Genomic DNA, 15,573 nt, shown 5'->3' with positions numbered 1-15,573 from the left:
CAGTATATTTTATAATTATTTGGAGTAAATTTAATGATTTTTTATTTCGAGTGTATTAAATATGGTGAAAATCCAGTGCCCGAGTGCTCGTCTGTGCAACTATCTATGTATTTTGTATTCATACATACAATACCTGATGTACATATTTGAGTGGCAGGACAGATTTCTAGAAATCTTTCGTTTTTGCCTGCACCTTGGACGCCACTCAAATGATGGCCAAATATGGGCTAGCACTTGCCACAAGCTGCGGTTGCTCCTCAAATTTGCTTGCACTACATATTTTAGAGTTTGCCTTCAGTAAGGGGTTGCCGTGGAGGGAATCGAGCTCGATTTCCTACAAAAAAGGAGGTTTTTATGTATATAATTTTGCATTGTTGAAGGTTTGTATGATCCAAGAAAAGTCTTACCAAAACAGGAACTCCAGGGCTAGCTCTAGATGAATCTTGATAGAACACACCATCATTCGGGCATCTCTGCGAGCACTGGTACATCTAATAAGCTGCCTCCCCTCCACCTCCAGGAAATCTCCCACCCACCTTGGGTGCTGTCTGGATGTCGATGTCTCCTTTGTTCGCTTCGTGCAGTTTTCCCCTTCATCGTTATCGATTCCGAGGCGAGTTGAGCTGGAAAAATGTTTTCGTTTTAGCTCTCCCCCACCCCCCTCCCTTTTCTCCTTTGGTGGGCGTGCCAATGGGGGCGTTGTGTGGGGGGGTAGAAAAATAAATTGTTGCAAATACAAACAGAAATATAATTTTTGTTGCTTGGAATACATAGAGCCACATATTTATGGCATGCCAGCACGTACGCGATATATTGCAACCCAATCGTCGGGCAGGAAGGCAGGACGGCAGGACGTAGCAGGAGCTATGGGATCCTGGTGGAGGCGAGCGGTTTTATTTATTTGGTAAACTTCGTTTATATCGCCCACAACCGACCGAGTGGTCCGGGCACAAGGGGGGGAAGCGACGCCATGTTGAATGCGTCGAATGGTGGGTGGCACGCTGGGGTGGCTGCTTCACCGTCGCTGGCACCATCATAAAAGCAAAGAACCCCACCAGGCTGGTAACAGGGATCGGGGCACCCTCCATGTACTTCGTGTTTGTTATGCTTGTCAAGCATTTTGCGCGGGGCTGTCTAACGATATTTCGATTTTGATATCTTTGGGTGTTATCGTTAAATGTCTGTCTGAGGGTCGGGTCGGGACGGGTTGGTTTTGTGGGGGGTAGAGGACACTTGTATACAATGTGCCATGTTGATTATGGTCTCATTTTTGGTATTTACTTTTCATTTCATTTCATCCCATGAAACGGGGGACTTGCCTTCTCCTTCCTTGTCCTATCGTTTGGTCATAATCGATGCAGCCCTGTACATGGTCATGTGCGAGACTTTTAAATTAGCCCTCAAATGTGTCAAGAGTCCAGCATCATTATTCCACGAAACCCCAGACCCACGAGACCCTTGTCCACGTCCAGTCTCCGACCAGCTTCAAATTATGCCGTTTTTTGACATGGGTCGCTCGGTCGTTCCCTGCCTTCATATGTCATAATTATAGCTGCTCCATCTCGGCTCTGATCTTGGCTAATTGCGCCTACGGCTGGCCAAGTCTAGACGAAAAGTGTCGGCTCTGAAATGCACCTCTCGACAGTTGGCACATCCGACATAGTTTAAATAATTTTTGGCTCACACATAATTATGTATTATGAAAGCAGTTTTTGGAGAGTCAAAGCAAAAGTTTTGATTGGGGATTTGGGAAGATGGAAGAGGCAGCTTTGAGAGTGTGGTAAAATATATGTTCTTGTACATCTGTGAGTTCTTTTGGGGGGTATATAACCAGTAAAGGGGTGATCTATAGGTTCTTTAAAGAGCGAATAGGGAAAAGGGAATGAGCGAACTACTGTACAGATACTCCAAAGGCATTCCCCATTAGATATACAAAATTGTAGTTGCTTTTGGCTGCAAAGCGGATCCCAGATGCAGATGGAGAGCAGCCCAAAGCTGAACGTGTGGCAGGGCCCAGGGTCCAGAGCAAGGTCCCATTAAGCAGCAGCCGCGAGATAAACTCCTCTCTTGCGAAGGAGCAGCACGCGATGGCTGGGCTGGGTGTGATTTATGGGGCTTTTAGGATATTTTATTAAAATGCATATTCGTTGCTCGGATGTCACTGGCGGCCGTCGTTGAATGTTTATGATTTTCATAAGCTCAGCGGCCATTGGCTACCATGCAGAATGGAGGCTGGAGGCTGGTGCTTGGAGAAGTTGTTCTTGTTCGGCGGCAATGTTGTATGTCATAAATTGTCACCACTCCGACTGCAGTGCAGCGGCTCGGGGCACTAGTGTCAGGTGAAGATATTGTATCTGATCGCTGCCACGGTTGCGGGTCATAAACAAGTGAGGAGTTCCTCCACTCGACTCGAAGCGACTTCTTTTTGGGCTTTAATTAAAGCAGTTTGCTTGTCTTCATTTCTGTATCTTTTGCTTTGGCGGAGAGGCCAGAGATACATCTGTGACGTTGGTTGGGGCTTAGTGCGGGGATTCGTTTATCGGTTTATTTAAATTTTCTTTTGAATGAAAAGAGCGAGGGATTGGCTTGTGTTTATGCCCATAATCAGGGCGCATGGAATCCCGTTAAGTCGCGTCATAAGGCGGTGCGCCATTTTCGCTTATCTTCTTACGGCCCCGCCCACCGCCCATCGCCCATGGCACTGAGGCTGGGTGTTATTGTTGCCTCTGAGAAATTGGATTCGTATCGGAAACGCACACCCACACACACACACACACACGTAATACAGTTTATGGCAACTCATATCTGAAAGACATATACAGATATATAGTATATATATATATACCAGAGGAGGCCGCCATTTTGTGTAAAGGCAGAAGACGAAGCTCGAAGAAAAATGATAATAAAATAACACAAATATGGCAGAGGGAAATGCTCGTTATGTGAGGATTTGCCTCGGCTTTGCCAGCTCCTTCTCTGGGCTTTTATTTTTATTTTATGTATTTGCCACATAAGCAGCTTAAGTGGCAGCACACCCTGAGAGAGAGGGAGAGGGGCAGATGCCACCCATTTACATATGTATATATGTATGTCTGTATGTGTGTGTGTGGGGCATATCAAAAGCAAAAGGATCAGGGCATAAGGCCGACGTCGCCGCATGTGCCATAATTTGCAGAAAAGTGCCAGAACAGCCACCCACCCAACCGCATGGCACCACCGAAAAACCGTGCCCCAAGCCACACCCCCCCTCCCCACTCCAAGGCTGGCATTAAAATGCCTTTCGAACAAGGATAACATTTTGCTTTCTTTCTGCCAGGCTTTGCCTTTGCCTCGTTTTCGTTTCGTTTTCCATTCCCCATTTTCCATGGGTGGGGAGGGGGGGTGGCAGGGCGATGGTGTGCTGGTTGCATGGGGCTATTTGGGGGGAGAAATGGGTGCATGCCATAAAAACAATAGCGCACATAAATTTTGTACAAATATATAAAGTATGTATGCAAAAAGGCATAAAACGTACGAAAAGGGGAGCCAGGGAGGATGTGCAGGGAAATGAGCCAGGGGGAGCACCCATACCAGCACACACACACACACACACTCACACACACTCATGGCATCCTGTATATCGTGTATCGTAAAACATAAAGAAGGAGAAGCAGAAGAAACGGAATGAAATATTTGCAATTTACGTTGGTTTTTTTTTCTCTTCTCTCTTTTTCTTTCAGTTGTGTTCTCGTTTCATTTCGCTGTGATTTGGTCGGAATTTTAACGAGCCCCAAAATGGGTGCGAACTTGTTAAGGGGGCCACTGGGCAGAGGGTATCCGGGGGTCGTTAGAGGCCACAGGCCAGGCGGGATATGCATTTGTGGCATGCGATTCGATTTGTGCTGTAGTCAGTCCTTTTTTTCAGAATAAGCTCCTTTCAAAACCTAAAGGCAAATGAAAAGATTGGGCAGAAAATATTGTATATTATTCTATGGAAATTGTTTTGGAATGCCGTGGAAAACAGGTGGAAATTCTGTTTCCTGATATTTTGAATCCAAAGTAAAACCACGGGATCTGCTAGAAAAAAGCCCTCGAAAAAGGGAACTCCAACTCCAACTCCGTCTCGGGTTCGGGCTCGATCCCGCTATTGTTGTTGCTGTCCGCATCCAGCTCCTTGGCAAGGAGATTCTCCCGATTGCGATTGCGATTGCGAAATATTGAACACATTATCCTCGCTCGATCGGAAGCGTTCCACCTCCTGATCACGATTGCTGCCGCGATTTCTAGTGCTGCTCATGGACTGGACCCTGCGGAAGATACAAGAGAGAAGAGAGGGGAGAGAGAGGGGAGGAGAGGCATGAGTGCAACGAAATTTACGCACATATTCCCGCCCGATAATATATGGAGTGCGGTATATGGTTGGTGGGGGGCCAGGGAGGGGCACTGGGAGTGGGAGGTGGGGGTGTCTCGCGCCAGACTTTATGATAAATCTTTTTTTGAATATATGAATAGCGCTGTGTGGCGCAATTTTAGGCTTTCGTTGAATAAATGAACGGCGGTGGGTGGAGGGAGTGGGGAGGGGGGAAGGAGGGAGTGGGGAGGGGGATTAGTCGCGTATAACTTAATATCAGCCTCTGCTCCGATTTATACATCTATATCTGGATATCGCGGTTTTCGCTTTCGGACTATCCGCGGATCTTGTGCCGGATTCCCGGCCCGGTCCGGCCCGGCCCCAAACAGTTTTGCATGGCGTAAGATTGGCGTAAGACCGGGGTAATTTATTGATTTATTACTCGGAATCACTCAGCATATCTTTTGGTCTATCTGGTGTATCTGTTCTATCTGGTACATCTGGGCTCATTGAATTTGCCACAAATCTTTCCCAATTATTCCGGTCACAGCTAATTTATCTGATCAGATATCGGCCACTGGTATTACCCCCCAGTCAAAAGGGAGCCCCCAACCCCCGGACCAACTGAAAATATCGAGAGTGATGTCTGTGGTTCTATGGTTCGATATCGATGGTGGCATAGCACGGGTTCTTTTCTAGGGTCTTAGTTCGAGTTTCATTAAATACATATCTCTAAGATATAATTTTCACTTGCTTATTAAAACTTATAAATTATCTTAAACAAGAAAGAACAGACGAACGAACCAAACGAGATAACGAAGAAGTGCGTGTGAGCAAGTCGCTACTGTGGCAGTGGATCAGCTGGTGAAGGTGTGTAAGTCCGCCCTATATAAAACGAAACACCTTCCCTATTTTTTACTTGTGAAACCTAGAGCACATAGCAACCGAGAAAAATACATACTCCACACATCCTATCCTGAAATACAGCAAATTTTCAGTCGTCTGGAGACATTCAGCGACACACAGGTAAGTAAATAAATATATATTAACCCTTTCGAAGCAGAAGCAAACGTCGGAATGGCCAAAAGCAAGAACTACAAAAAGAAGAAGCCAGTTGCCGAGCCCGGCGCGGCCGCCGAGGTCCTGAAGAGTGATCAAGTGCCCGAGCCGGAGCGGGGACAAGGGGACGGACCCCGTGTCCAGGGCCTCAAGCGCGGCACTTTGGGCCGCCTGGGCGAGGTGGCTGTGAACTACCTGCAGGTGAATCTGGACAGGATGCCGGCGGTGGCATACCACTACGATGTGAAGTTCGTGCCGGAGCTGCCGAAGAAGTTCTTCCGGCTGGCGTTCGACAAGTTCCGCGTGGAGCATTTGGGAGGTGCGGTGGCGGCCTTCGATGGACGGGCCTCCTGCTACTCCGTGGAGAAGCTCAACTGCCGGTCCCAGGGCGCGGAGGTAACCGTCAGCGATCCGTACGGCAGGAAGCTGAAGTACGCCGTGGCGATTATGGAGACCGCGGACCCGGAGGTGGACCTGAACTCCCTGCGCACCTACATGCGCGACAGGATATACGAGAAGCCCATGCGGGCGCTGCAGTGCCTGGAGGTGGTGCTGGCCGCGCCGTGCCACAACAAGGCGGTGCGCTCGGGGCGGAGTTTCTACCAGCTATCCGAGCCGGGGAAGGTCCACAGCCTGGAGAACGGAGAGGAGGTTCTGTTCGGGCTGTTCCAGGCGCTGGTGCTCGGCGATCGGCCGTTCGTGAACGTGGACATAACGCACAAGTGCTTCCACCTGGCGATGCCGGTCGTCGAGTACCTGGAGCGCTTCCAGATGAAGAGCAAGATCACAGCCCAGACGAACCTCGAGAGCCGGCGCTCGGATATCGATGCGCACCTCAAGGGCATCTCGGTGGCCTACGAGCCGCCGAAGTCCTTCCTCAGCGCCACGAGGGTCTACAAGGTCAATGCGCTGACCCAGTACCCGGCCAGCAGGCAGGCGTTCAACTGTGATGGGACGAAGGTGACGGTAGCGGCCTACTTCAAGAGTCGAGGCCACGCTCTGCGGTTCCCCAACCTCCTCTGCCTGCACGTCGGATCGCCGCAGACGTCCGTCTATCTGCCCATTGAGCTGTGCCGCATCGAGGAGAAGCAGGCTCTGAACGTGAGTCCACCTCCACCCACCCCACTCCATGCTCCACGCTCCCTGTTCTGATTGCTCCCTTTGCAGCGGAAGGACTCCAAGGTGCAGTCGGCGGGCATCGTGGACATTGCAGCCACCTCGACGAACGCGCGCAAGGTCAAGATCCTGGAGCTGCTGCGGCACTTCGACTACAACGCGGACCCCACCATCTCGCGGTTCGGCTTTCGCCTCAACACGGACTTCATCGTGGTGCAGACGCGCGTCCTCGACCCCCCCCTGATCCAGTACCGGAACAAGGCCTCGGCCAGTGTGAGGAACGGCTTGTGGCACATCGACAGGTCGCAGTTCTTCGACTCGAGGCCGAAGGCCCACAAGTGGGCCATCCTCCACCCAGGCCTGAACTACAACAAGATGCGGGACTTCGAGCAGTTTGTGAGTGGGGAGTGCCCTCCCGAGAGGATCTCTGTTACGATTCCCCCTCCTTGCAGGTCCTTAGCCACAGTGGGCGTGTCAACATGTCCCTGGCCCCCAAGGCAGAGATACGGACGTACACGGACGCCAAGAGCCTGGACCCAAGCTTCAAGGAGTTCAAGGCGGGTCAATACGACCTGGTGCTTGTGGTGATCCCGAATTCCGGGAACTTCTACGACAAGCTCAAGCAGAAGGCGGAGCTGGAGTACGGAATCCTGACGCAGTGCATCAAGCAGGCGACCGTCGAGCGGAGGTGCAACGGCCAGATGGTGGGGAACCTGCTGCTGAAGATGAACTCCAAGCTGAACGGCATCAACCACACGCTGAAGGCCGACACGGCCGCGCTGCCCAAGAACGTGATGTTCGTGGGGGCCGACGTCACGCACCCCACGCCGGAGCAGCGGGAGATTCCCAGTGTCGTGGGCGTGGCCGCGTCCCACGACGCCTTCGGGGCGTCCTACAACATGCAGTACCGCCTGCAGCGCGGGGCCCTCGAGGAGATCGAGGACATGGAGTCCATCCTGACCGAGCACCTGCGCGTCTACCGCAGGTACCGCCAGTGCTATCCGGAGCACATCATGTACTACCGCGACGGGGTCAGCGACGGCCAGTTCCCGAAGATCAGGAACGAGGAGCTGCGAGGGATGTCCGTGGCCTGCGCCAAGGTGAGTGGATCCCCCCATCCACTGCTCCCTCTGCTGATCCCAGACCGTTCTCTCCACAGATTGGAATCAAGCCGAAAATCTGCTGCATTATAGTCGTCAAACGGCACCACACGCGCTTCTTCCCGAGCGGCTGCCCCTCGGAGTCCAACAAGTTCAACAACGTGGAGCCGGGGACCGTCGTGGACCGCACCATAGTGCATCCCAACGAGGTGCAGTGGTTCATGGTCAGCCACCAGTCCATCAAGGGCACGGCCAGGCCCACTCGCTACAACGTGATCGAGAACACGGGCCGCCTGGACATCGACCTCCTCCAGCAGATGACCCACAACCTGTGCCACCTGTTTCCCCGCTGCAACCGGGCCGTCTCCTACCCGGCCCCGGCCTACCTGGCCCACCTGGCCGCCGCTCGCGGACGCGTGTACCTCACTGGCACCACGACCTTCGCCTCCCCCCAACAGGAGTACAAGAAGCGGTTGATCGACCCGGCCCTGTCCAGCAAGAACCCCATGTACTTTGTTTAGTTTCGTTTGATTTCCATTTTAAATTATTCGTTGTCAGAAATGTTTAAATTATATTTTATAATGCCAGATTTTAGTTGAAATTGATATACCAAAAAAACAAAACTATTTTCAATTAGAGCACAAATATTATGCTTATTAATTTAAGGTGAGGCACAAGAGGGCGGAGGTTCGTGTGGACAGACTAAACAAGAGAGAAACAGATCAGCAGCACTGCGGATTGCCTCACCCTTCCAAGTAACTTCACTTGGAACGAGAGCACGCATTCAGTTTCGATTCTCTTCTTCACTTTTGCATCATGGAGTGGGAAAGGGACAAAACTTGACGAATTTTCAAGCACGCACACATACATATGTATGTATGTATGTAGCTGGAACTCACGTGATCAAACGAAAAAAACGAGGCAAGGAAGCAATAAAACATTTTAGATTTTGGCACATACAAAAAATGAATTTATACAAAAATAATATGTTTCGCTAAATTTTACCTAAAAATATCACACATTGCCGCCCTTTTGCCTTCGTCGAGCTGAATTTTTGCTGCCATTTTACTTTTTCTACACCCCCACCCTTGATCAAAAACTTTTTTGTTGCTTTAAACACACATTTTCTTGCACTAAACAACCTTTTTTGCACACCAAACTTCACTACACACCTGCTCGACATTTTTCCCGTCGATTTTTCCACCATTTTCCCGAATTTAAACGCGGATCTGACTTACAAACGCACGTCGAGCGGGACAAAAATGAAAGTGAGAGCGCTCTATATGCGCTCATTCTATGCTCTCCTTCTCCTCTTCCAATTTGCTCTCACTCCAACGCGCTCTCGAGTAATTTTGCTTATGCTTAACTCTACCCCTTGTCTTCAAACTCTGCTACTGCAAAGCTCTCTTTCAATCAATTAAATAATTTTAGTGAGAGATATCAAATAATTTGTTTATATTCGCTAATTTCATTATGCGATGCACCTACACCGCGCACTGTAACTCTCCCACCAGTCACTCAATCTTACTCCCACTCCCACTCCCACAATTTTTTGATTGCAGTATTATACAAGGTGGTCCAAGAGTCCGAGGGTAGCATCGTGCTCTCTTTTTTGTCTTATTTTGCTCAAAGCGTCAAAGCGCTGTCAAAGCGAAAGAGAGTTAGCATACCACCTTGTAAAAATTCATCACGAGCAAAAGTTGGTGAAGTGTGTGTGGGAGTGAGAACAATTATGAAGAGGAGAGGGAGAGCATAGAATGAACGCATTTGCAGCGCTCCCATTAAAATTTTTTCACCGGCCAAAGCGTGCGTTTGTAAGTCAGCTCAGCGTTTTAATTCGGGAAAATCGGGAAAATGGTGGAAAATCCAACGGGAAAAATGTCGCGCAGGTGTGTGGAGTGATGTTTAGTGTAGTGATGCAGTGATTATATAAAAAAGTGTGTTTTAGCGCACAAGAGTCAAAAGGCGGCATAAATGCAGCTCGACGAAGGAAAAGGGCGGCAATATGTTATAGTTGTGTAAAGTGTGTGATATATATGTACATATGTATGTATGTACATACATACATACGTGAAGAAAATTATATTTATTTGCATAATTCCCTTTTTTTATGTGGCAAATCTAAAATGTGTTATTTTTCCGTTGTCTCCCGTTTTTTTCGTCTCGTTTTCGCAAAAGTAGCTGAAGTGTGCGTGGGAGAGAGAGCAAATAGGAAGAGGAGCAGGAGACCAAAGAAAGAACGCATTTGCAGCGCTCTCACTTACAAATTTTTCCCGCTCAAAGCGTGCGTTCGTAAGTGAGCTCCGCGTTTTAATTCGTGAAAATCCGGAAAATGGTGAAAAATCCAACGGGAAAAATGCCGCGCAGGTGTGTAGTGATGTGTGGTGTACAAGAAAAGTGTTATAATGCAAGAAAATGTGTTTTTATTGCAAGAAAAAGTGTTCGATCAGGGGCGGGGGCAACGAAAAAGGCAGAATGGCGACAAAAATGCAGCTCAACAAAAGAAAAGTGCGGAAATTTGTTATATTTATGTCAAATTTGCGCTATATATGTAGAAAATCATATTATTTTTGCATTAATTTTTTTCATGTGTCAAAATCTAAAATGTTTTGTTTCGTTGGCTTGTTCTTTTTTTTCGTTTGATCACATGAGTTCCAGCTATGTGTGTGGGTGTGCGTGCTTGAAAAGTCGTCAAGTTTTGTCCCTTTTCCACTCCATGAGGGAATAGTGCAGTGAAGAAGAGAATCGAAAAGGAATGCGTGTTCTCGTTCCAAGTGAAGTTTCATGAAAGGGTGAGGCTTTCCTAGTACCGCTGATCTGACTCTCTTTTGTCTCTCTAGTGCTTCACCTTATATTAATAAATGAATGCGTAAATTTGTGATCTTATTGGACATCATTTTTTCTTTTGTTTGCAGTTGCGGTGCAGTTTTGTCGTTACATCGGAGTCGTGGAATCATCATTCAGGAGTATCGTTTGAATCGAGAATATGAGAAACGAAGAGAAAGATTATGGGTAAGTGTTTTCTCTAATGCCACATTTTAGCGGATGCATATAATTTGAGATCCTATGTCCTATACCAGTACCAAGTATCGGGTATAAATGTAGTATATTAAATACCTGAAAATGGGAATAAGTTTGCTCTTACATTATCCGATTCCATTTTCATATGTTGAGCTGCAAATTCCCATCCATTCTCTTCTCTTGGCCACTTCATTGACTTCCGTTCAGTCTGCTAATGGCTTGCTGTTGCAGTTCTCCACGGGTCATCCGAAATCGGGTGATATCAATCTTCTACACTTGACCTCCGAGCTCGGAACAAATGCTAGTGCCGGAGGGCAGTCACGCATCTCCGGCGGGGTCACAGATGTTTGCATTTGCTTCCATCATCATCGATACCCGTAATTGGACATCGACCCTGCTGCAAGCATCCCTTCCTCCACCTTTCGACCGGGCGCAATATGTGCGCAAGTAATTGTGATTTTCCGTGTTTTCCATTTGATTTTCCATTCCGTTTCGACCCTCCCCCAACCCCCCCTTCGAGCGGGACTACATGAATTTGTCGTTTTCAGAAATTTATGCTTTTTAGTTTATTGCTGGCGAAGGCACCCCGGGTGCGAGGGTGTGCCTGCATAGTTTTATGAGTGGACCTGATGTCCGTGCTCGGACCTAGGCCCGGCCCGGCCCGGCACCGGCAGCGGCCAAGTCGATGTGTAATTGGGAATTTATTAGTCGCTGGAGACTCATTTACATTTCTCCTGCTAGAAGGAAGGGTGGGTGTGGAAAGCAAAAGGAACCAAGTGTGGGCGTCACCCCCTGCCCCAATCGGGACGGAGCCACTGTAATTATTAGCCATTCTCTTATTTATGGCAAGACAAGTTTTGATTTATCAAGGATATGGCGAATGCCAAAGACAAATGCGAAGAGTTGGGCGAATAAATTTCCCCAAATTGTCTATCGGATCTGATTTATTACTAAAGAACTTGAGGCGCACCTGGCCGGAGCCGGAGGCTACCCGCTGGTCGGGGTCACCATGTCTAATATTTCTTGGAATTACATATTTATGGGGCTGTCTGTTGGGGCTTTAGTTATATTCCCATGGAGCTTATGGAGTGTAAGCGAGCTTGAGCTGAGTTCTTCTTACACCGGTTTATTGTTAGATTAGATCTGAGAGATACAGACTAAGATTTTGCTCGTCCTTACACCATATTTCTAACGATCCACTCCCTGAACGGGTAAATACGCATAAAGCCATCTGGAACGATCTCGCGTTTTCGTGACACTCCAAAAGTGGCGGTCGCTATGAGATAGAAGCTGTCCGGATTCCCATCGACCACGTTGACGCCCATCATCGGGGAGCCAGACATAATGGCGTCAGTGCTAGAGATCAAGCCGCAGATGTGATTCGAGCTTTGGTTGAACCCGGCAAAGCCCGGATGGGTCGAGCAGTACTTCGAGCCGAGGGTGTGCACCTGGCGTTTCCAGCGCCAGCTGCCCTCCGTGCCAGTGGTGCGGAGGAAGCCCACCATCTCCAGCCGCTGGCCAATGTGGTTGCCCTCGACCTCGTGGTCGGGCGGCAGGCAGATGGGCTGCACAAAGTCCCCGAAGCGTACGTTCCGATCCAGCTTGGCCAGGGCGATGTCGTGGTCGTGCCGAATCCGGTCGTACTGCGGATGAATGGCCAGCTCCAGGATCGTGTACGACTCCGGCGGGGGTGCGCAGCTGTCCGCCGTAAGGCAGTCTCCCTCGTGGGTGGCCTGGTTGGACCTCCAGTCACCGAAAAGTATTGTCGTGGGCTCCATAGCCGAATGTTCCCCTATGCAGTGGGCCGGGAGGATCGCGTGGCGCTCGCTGAGGAGCACGGCGAGGCAGAGGTATCTGTATTCCTTGGGGTCTGCCCCTGACTCGTTGGAGCTGTAGCCTATACGTCCCAGCCACGGGTACTCATCCGGATCGGTAATTTCCCTGCTATTGTACAGCTGATATTGCCTCAGTCTCCCACAAGGCTGCTGCTGCTGCTGCGCCTGGATTGCTGTGAGCTCAGATCAGTTAGGTTTCACTTGAGGGGCAGGGTTTTTCCCTGACTTACGTGATAAGACCAACAGCCCCATGAGGCCGATCAATGTGACGCCAAACATAGTGCCAGTATAGCTTAATTCGAACTGATTCACGCCTCCCAGATGACTGATCTTAATAGAATTATGAGTGGTAGTTGCTAAAGCTTTCGCCCAGTGCAACTCAATGCAAAGCTTCGCTGCGGAGAGCTGCAATGCCAACCAATGATTCTCAATCTCTTTCCTAATCGAAAACGAGTTGAATGAGTCGAGGGTGTCATCTATGCCAGTGTTTCGGCCACTTGTTGGGTTCAGAGTACGCCTGACTTTTGACTGTACACCATCTGATGACCACCTTGCACCATGTCGCGCTACGTTAAGATATACGATACCTGGTACAGAAAACTCTATAGTTATTAAATTCTAAGAAAAATAATGGCGATCTAGTTGTACTTCTTTATAAAACAATTACCTAAAGATGTCTGAAAAAAGGTTGCTGATTTTCCTTGCATCATTCATGGATAGCTTCGCTTGAACTGGCTTTGAGAGCCACAATTACGGATGTGTGGAAAATGGTTTTCAACGCCAATTGGGCTTATAATTATTTCCTTTAAATAAAAAATAAATTTCCTATAATGCGTGACCCACAAGTAAAGCTTGCTGGCCCTTTATGTGCATGCCTTGCCGATCCAAGGTGGTTTTACTACTCTTAAGGAGACTTATTCACACCTTCTGCTCTCATTAGAGGGTCCATCCAATCCATTATTTCCCTCTCCACTGCTTGTTTCTCTGAAAAAACTATGGACCCTCGCCCCTTCAACCGTCTGGACGTCACTTTGCTAGAAAATTCGCTTTGTTTCGATCCGATCGTCGAGCACAGCTTCGGTCGTTGTAGATAAGCACACAACTGATAATGTAGATAACGAAAAGCGGGAGCTAAGAGAGAAGGGTTAGCAGGCAAGCTGGGAAAATCAGAGCTTCAGGAAATACAAAAAAAATAAGCGGCACAGAAAATGCACAGGAAAAGTTTATAGTTGGTTTATTCTCTAGTTGGCAGATCTTTGTACAATGTATATATGGGGACTTCCATGCTGGCGTTTCATTTAATTCCTAAAATAATAAAAAATACCAATTATGAGTATTTAGGCAGTCGAATGAAGGGTTTTAAAGGCGTTACGTTACCCAAAACAGAGGTGGGGTTTGAGGCAAAATAGGCAAAAAATACGGAAAAATGCATTCTACGTTTTTAGTCCGGAAATAAAATTGTTCTGTTATTATGTTTAATTCTATGAATATTGAAGAGTATGTAATGAATTTGTTAAATATTTTTTTGTACCTCTTCGGTGTTTTAGAACTAGTTTTCTACTTGGTACCTTCTAATTCGCAGATTGATTCGATGTTTATATCGTTATGCCACATTTTTTTTAAATATTTCTTTAAATTTGATATATTCAGTGTTCAAAAATAAAACCTTTCAAGTTACATAAATGGTGATATATCCTCGAAGAAATCTGACGTACAACCGTTAGCAGACTATAAAAGACTATATTTTAAAAGGTTTTCAAAACAATTATTAACGAAATCGCTTAAATTAGTGGGCTTTTAATTAATGTTAAAAATAATATGGCTACAAAAGTATAAAGAAACGTTTCTTTATTATATTTTTAAGGTTTTTTGCCATGGTGGAAATTGTTTTCACTATCCTCCAAATCGATTTACTAGAATTGTATCATTTAATCCCCACTTTAGTGCAAGAATGAACTGTTTTTCCTTCTCTATAATTTCCCATAGATGAGGGGCTGTTCATTGTCAAATATTTGTATATCAGTGGATCAGTGGAAAATCCCCCTACAGCCGGGTTTTTGCCCTGAAACTGGCTCAAACTGTCCGTCATATGCTTAATTTAAGCCTCGTTGTAAAAGTCCGGGCTAATGGAAGCCATGGCCCGTCAGGTCACGCATAATCTTATTACGCACGTCAGAGTCTATCCGGGAGACGTGGGGCCTTAAAAAAAAACGTAAATTTCAGCAACGTCACCAATTTCCGGCAATTATTTCGACTGTCGACTGTCGGTCGATTTAATTTATTCGTTGCTCAAAATTAAAACCAAACCAAAACAAAACAAAGAAATCCCCTTGTCCAACAGGCCACATCCCCAGTCCCAGCCCCAGCCCCAGCCCCAGATCCCAGTCCCAATCCCAGACCGAGTCCCATTCCCACTTCGAGTCCTAGTGGCATTCCCTGTCCAAGATCCTGCTTCGTCTCCATCTCCTGCTGTGTTTGTTGGCGCGATTTTTCATTCCAGGCGCAATTGGTTTTCAATTCATGGCCATGTAATCCCCCTCCCCCCACCCCCAGGCTCCATGGGATATTTCTGGGGATTTATGTTGTTTTTTTTTTTGCCAGGATCTGGGCTGGGGGTCTGAGGGGTCTAGGCATATTATTAGCGAACGCGGCGTGACTTCGAGTTGAGCTTTTAATCGAATGCACATAATTGCCAAAATAAATCAATCAATTCGGCTCGGCTTGCCTCTAATGAGAACTGACAGTGGCGCCCCTCTCCAGGGTCCCCCCCCCCCGTAGGATCGGGGCATAAATTACCATCCCAGGATCGAAGGAACGGGCCAGACCCCTAACGACTTGGTTTACGTATCATTTGACTCCGGAAGGTGGGACACTGGCTAATACCTCGTCTTAGCCGAACATAAATATCCATGTTGCCGGCGCTGGCGACACGTGACCCCATCGGCGTGACCCCTTCGCTACGTTTTTGGGTAATCCGTGAGATACGGCAGCGATGACACGCTCCGCCCTGACTCGGCGTCGATTATGAAAATGACAAATGGAGCGCAACTGTCCATCCCCGAGTACCCCGTGGCAGACAGAACGGGGTATGACTGGAGGCGCTGCCGGAGTG

At 48.0% G+C, this 15,573-nt stretch overlaps 2 protein-coding genes across 2 annotated transcripts; one reads left to right on the top strand and one right to left on the bottom strand.

The window, feature by feature from the left end:
• Positions 1-5,336: 5,336 nt before the first annotated feature.
• On the top strand, positions 5,337-8,232 carry LOC6589803 (protein argonaute-2). The gene is made up of 4 exons (XM_026988996.1): positions 5,337-6,490; positions 6,557-6,901; positions 6,958-7,605; positions 7,665-8,232. Exons 1-4 carry the CDS (start codon positions 5,408-5,410, stop codon positions 8,124-8,126), a joined length of 2,538 nt encoding a protein of 845 aa, XP_026844797.1. The 5' UTR covers positions 5,337-5,407; the 3' UTR covers positions 8,127-8,232.
• Positions 8,233-11,538: 3,306 nt separating this feature from the next.
• On the bottom strand, positions 11,539-12,775 carry LOC6589804 (phenoloxidase-activating factor 1). Its single transcript, XM_002015113.2, has 2 exons — positions 12,692-12,775; positions 11,539-12,634 (listed from the first exon to the last, which is right to left on the bottom strand). The coding sequence occupies exons 1-2, from the start codon at positions 12,738-12,740 to the stop codon at positions 11,802-11,804; spliced, it is 882 nt and encodes a 293-aa protein (XP_002015149.1). The 5' UTR covers positions 12,741-12,775; the 3' UTR covers positions 11,539-11,801.
• Positions 12,776-15,573: the final 2,798 nt, after the last annotated feature.

Source organism: Drosophila persimilis, unplaced genomic scaffold (genome assembly GCF_003286085.1).
Source record: "Drosophila persimilis strain 14011-0111.01,24,50 unplaced genomic scaffold, DperRS2 tig00000191-arrow-pilon, whole genome shotgun sequence".
Taxonomy (NCBI): Eukaryota; Metazoa; Arthropoda; class Insecta; order Diptera; family Drosophilidae; genus Drosophila; species Drosophila persimilis.
This window is presented reverse-complemented; position numbering and strand designations above follow the sequence as displayed.